At 42.8% G+C, this 2,500-nt stretch overlaps 1 protein-coding gene across 1 annotated transcript; it reads left to right on the forward strand.

Moving 5' to 3' along the window:
- The first annotated feature begins 234 nt into the window (after positions 1-234).
- Positions 235-618, forward strand: LOC137636770 (putative CENPB DNA-binding domain-containing protein 1). The gene has a single exon (XM_068369144.1). It carries the CDS (start codon positions 235-237, stop codon positions 616-618), a length of 384 nt encoding a protein of 127 aa, XP_068225245.1.
- Positions 619-2,500: the final 1,882 nt, after the last annotated feature.

A 2,500-nucleotide genomic window follows, 5' to 3' on the forward strand; every position in this document is an offset into this window, starting at 1 on the left:
CCCCCGATAGAAGGCAGCACTTCGACCTCGGAAGGACCATCAATTAGCGCGACTCGGGTCAGTCCTCTGTTTTCGTCGGCTTCTTGCGGTTGTGCCCTGTGCGTTCTGCTATTAACTGTGTTTTAATCGTGATTTTTTACGTGCATCCTTTTACGGTAATTTACACAAAGTATGGGTCCTAAAAGACTTAGTTTTGCAAGTGGTAGTGGTAGTGGTGAGAAAAGGAAGAAGGAAATGCTTTCTTTAGACATAAAGCAGGAAATTATTGAAAAACATGAGTGTGGCGTCCGCGTGAATGAACTTGCTAGACAGTATGGCCGTAATATGTTGACGATCTCGACAATCCTCAAACATAAGGGAGCTATTAAAGCAGTGAAACCTCCTAAGGGGATCACCATTATTTCAAAACCCTGTAGCCCTATCATAGAAGAGATGGAACGACTTCTGATAGTGTGTATCAAGGACAGAGAGATCATTGACGACACCATCACCGAGACCGTCATCTGCAAGAAGGCGCATGCCATCTTTACGGACTTGAAGGAGGAGAACTCTGGGGGTGATGCTGGGGAGAGTTCAACCGAACTTTCCTCAGATGATTTTAAGGCATCTCGTGGCTGATTTGAGAAATTTAAGAAACGGTCCGGGATTCATTCAGTTGTTCGCCACGGAGAGGCTGCTAGTGCGGACACAAAGGCTGCAGCTGACTTTGTCAAGAACTTCGAAAGGATTGGGCTGGAAGAAGGCTACGTAGAGCAGCAAGTGTTTAATTGTGATGAAACTGGGCTGTTTTGGAAGAAGATGCCCAGTCAAACCTACATCACCGCCGAAGAGAAGAAATTGCCTGGGCATATGCCAATGAAGGATCGGATGACTCTTGCCCTATGTGCTAACGCTAGCGGGGACTTTAAAGTCAAGCCCTTACTGGTTTACCATTCCAAGAACCCTATGGCCTTTTAGGCACACAACATCGTTAAAGACCAGCTTCATGTTTTCTGGCAATGCAACTCGAAGGCCTAGGTCACTAGGCAGTTCTTTGTGCAATGGGTTAACCAAGTTTTCGGCCCTTCTGTGAAGAAGTATCTTCATGAACAGAGATTGCCTTTAAAGTGCCTGCTATGCCTTGACAATGCACCCTCTCACGCCCCCCCCCCCCCCCCTTGGACTTGAAGATGATATCTTCGATGAATTTAGGTTCATAAAGGTGCTGTATCTTCCACCGAATACCACCTCTATCCTTCAGCCCATGGACCAGCAAGTCATCTCTAATTTTAAGAAGCTGTACACCAAGCACTTATTTGAGCAGTGCTTTAATGTCACGCAAAGCACCAACTTAACTTTGCGTGAATTTTGGAGGAGCCAGTGAATTTTGGAGAAGCCACTTCAACATTGTACACAGCTTGAAGATCATAGATCAGGCTTGGGTGCGATTAACTCGACGGACCCTCAATTTTGCCTGGAAGAAGCTGTGGCTGGATGCAGTTTCTTCCCGAGATTTCGAAGGTTTTGACCCCGAACCTGATTCCGTGGTGGGTGCAGCGGAAGACATAGAGGAAATCGTCTCCCTTTGCCAGTCCATGGGTCTGGATGTCGACGCAGATGACGTTACGGAACTCGTCGTCGAACATCACGACGAACTTACCACAGATGAGCTCAAGGAACTCCATGCTATGTCTGAGCATATGAGTGATGACGAGGAAGGGAGCGAAAAAGTAGAATATGTGTTAGGTTCGGCGCATATAAAAGAGGTGTTAGGAAAATATCAAGACGTGGTCGACTTCATCGACAAATACCACTCAAAAAAATTGCAGTTTGTCGTGTAGTTTCGCAGTTCGATGATGTTTGCCTAACTCACTTTCGAAACATTCTGAAAAACCGTACCAAGAAACTATCTATCAATAATTTCTTTAAAAAAACTACGAAGCGAACTCGTGATGAAGAGGATGTAAGTGATTCGAAGAAAACGGTGAAGAGTGAAGCGGAAGAAAGTGAAACAAAGAAAACGGCAAAGAGTGAAGAGAAAGAAATTCAATCAATTTTAAGTGTGGTGAGTAAATTTGATTAAAATTAATCATCAAAAAGAAAAAAAGAAAATGTAAAAAAAATATAAAATATAAAAAAAAAGTCATGTTAAAGTTCACTTAGTGTAAGTTAGATTAAGTTACGGTAGTGTACGTTTATCGTAATTAACCTCTCTACCTCCTCGCCGCCCGTCTGTATCCTCTCTGCGTAGCAAGACCAACAACACCTGCGCTGGAGTTTCTAAGGTAAAGTGACGCTAAAAACCCGTTTCTTATTTATAATTTTTTGCTAATTCTTCTTATTTATATGTCTACTATCTAATTTAGTGTGCATTATTCTCATGGGAAATTATATGTAGTATTTTATTAAGATGTTATCATAGGTTTCTGGGATCAACCACGGATTAATCCTATTTCAACGTATTCTTACGGGAAAATTCGTTTCTACATCAGAACATTTTCTACATCCGAAGTTGGTTCTG

The sequence above is a fragment of the Palaemon carinicauda genome, unplaced genomic scaffold (genome assembly GCF_036898095.1).
Source record: "Palaemon carinicauda isolate YSFRI2023 unplaced genomic scaffold, ASM3689809v2 scaffold383, whole genome shotgun sequence".
NCBI classification, from domain to species: domain Eukaryota; kingdom Metazoa; phylum Arthropoda; class Malacostraca; order Decapoda; family Palaemonidae; genus Palaemon; species Palaemon carinicauda.

Coding starts and splice junctions, on each gene's coding strand:
- LOC137636770 (XM_068369144.1), top strand. CDS start 235: ATGCTTTCTTTAGACATAAAGCAGGAAATTATTGAAAAACATGAGTGT.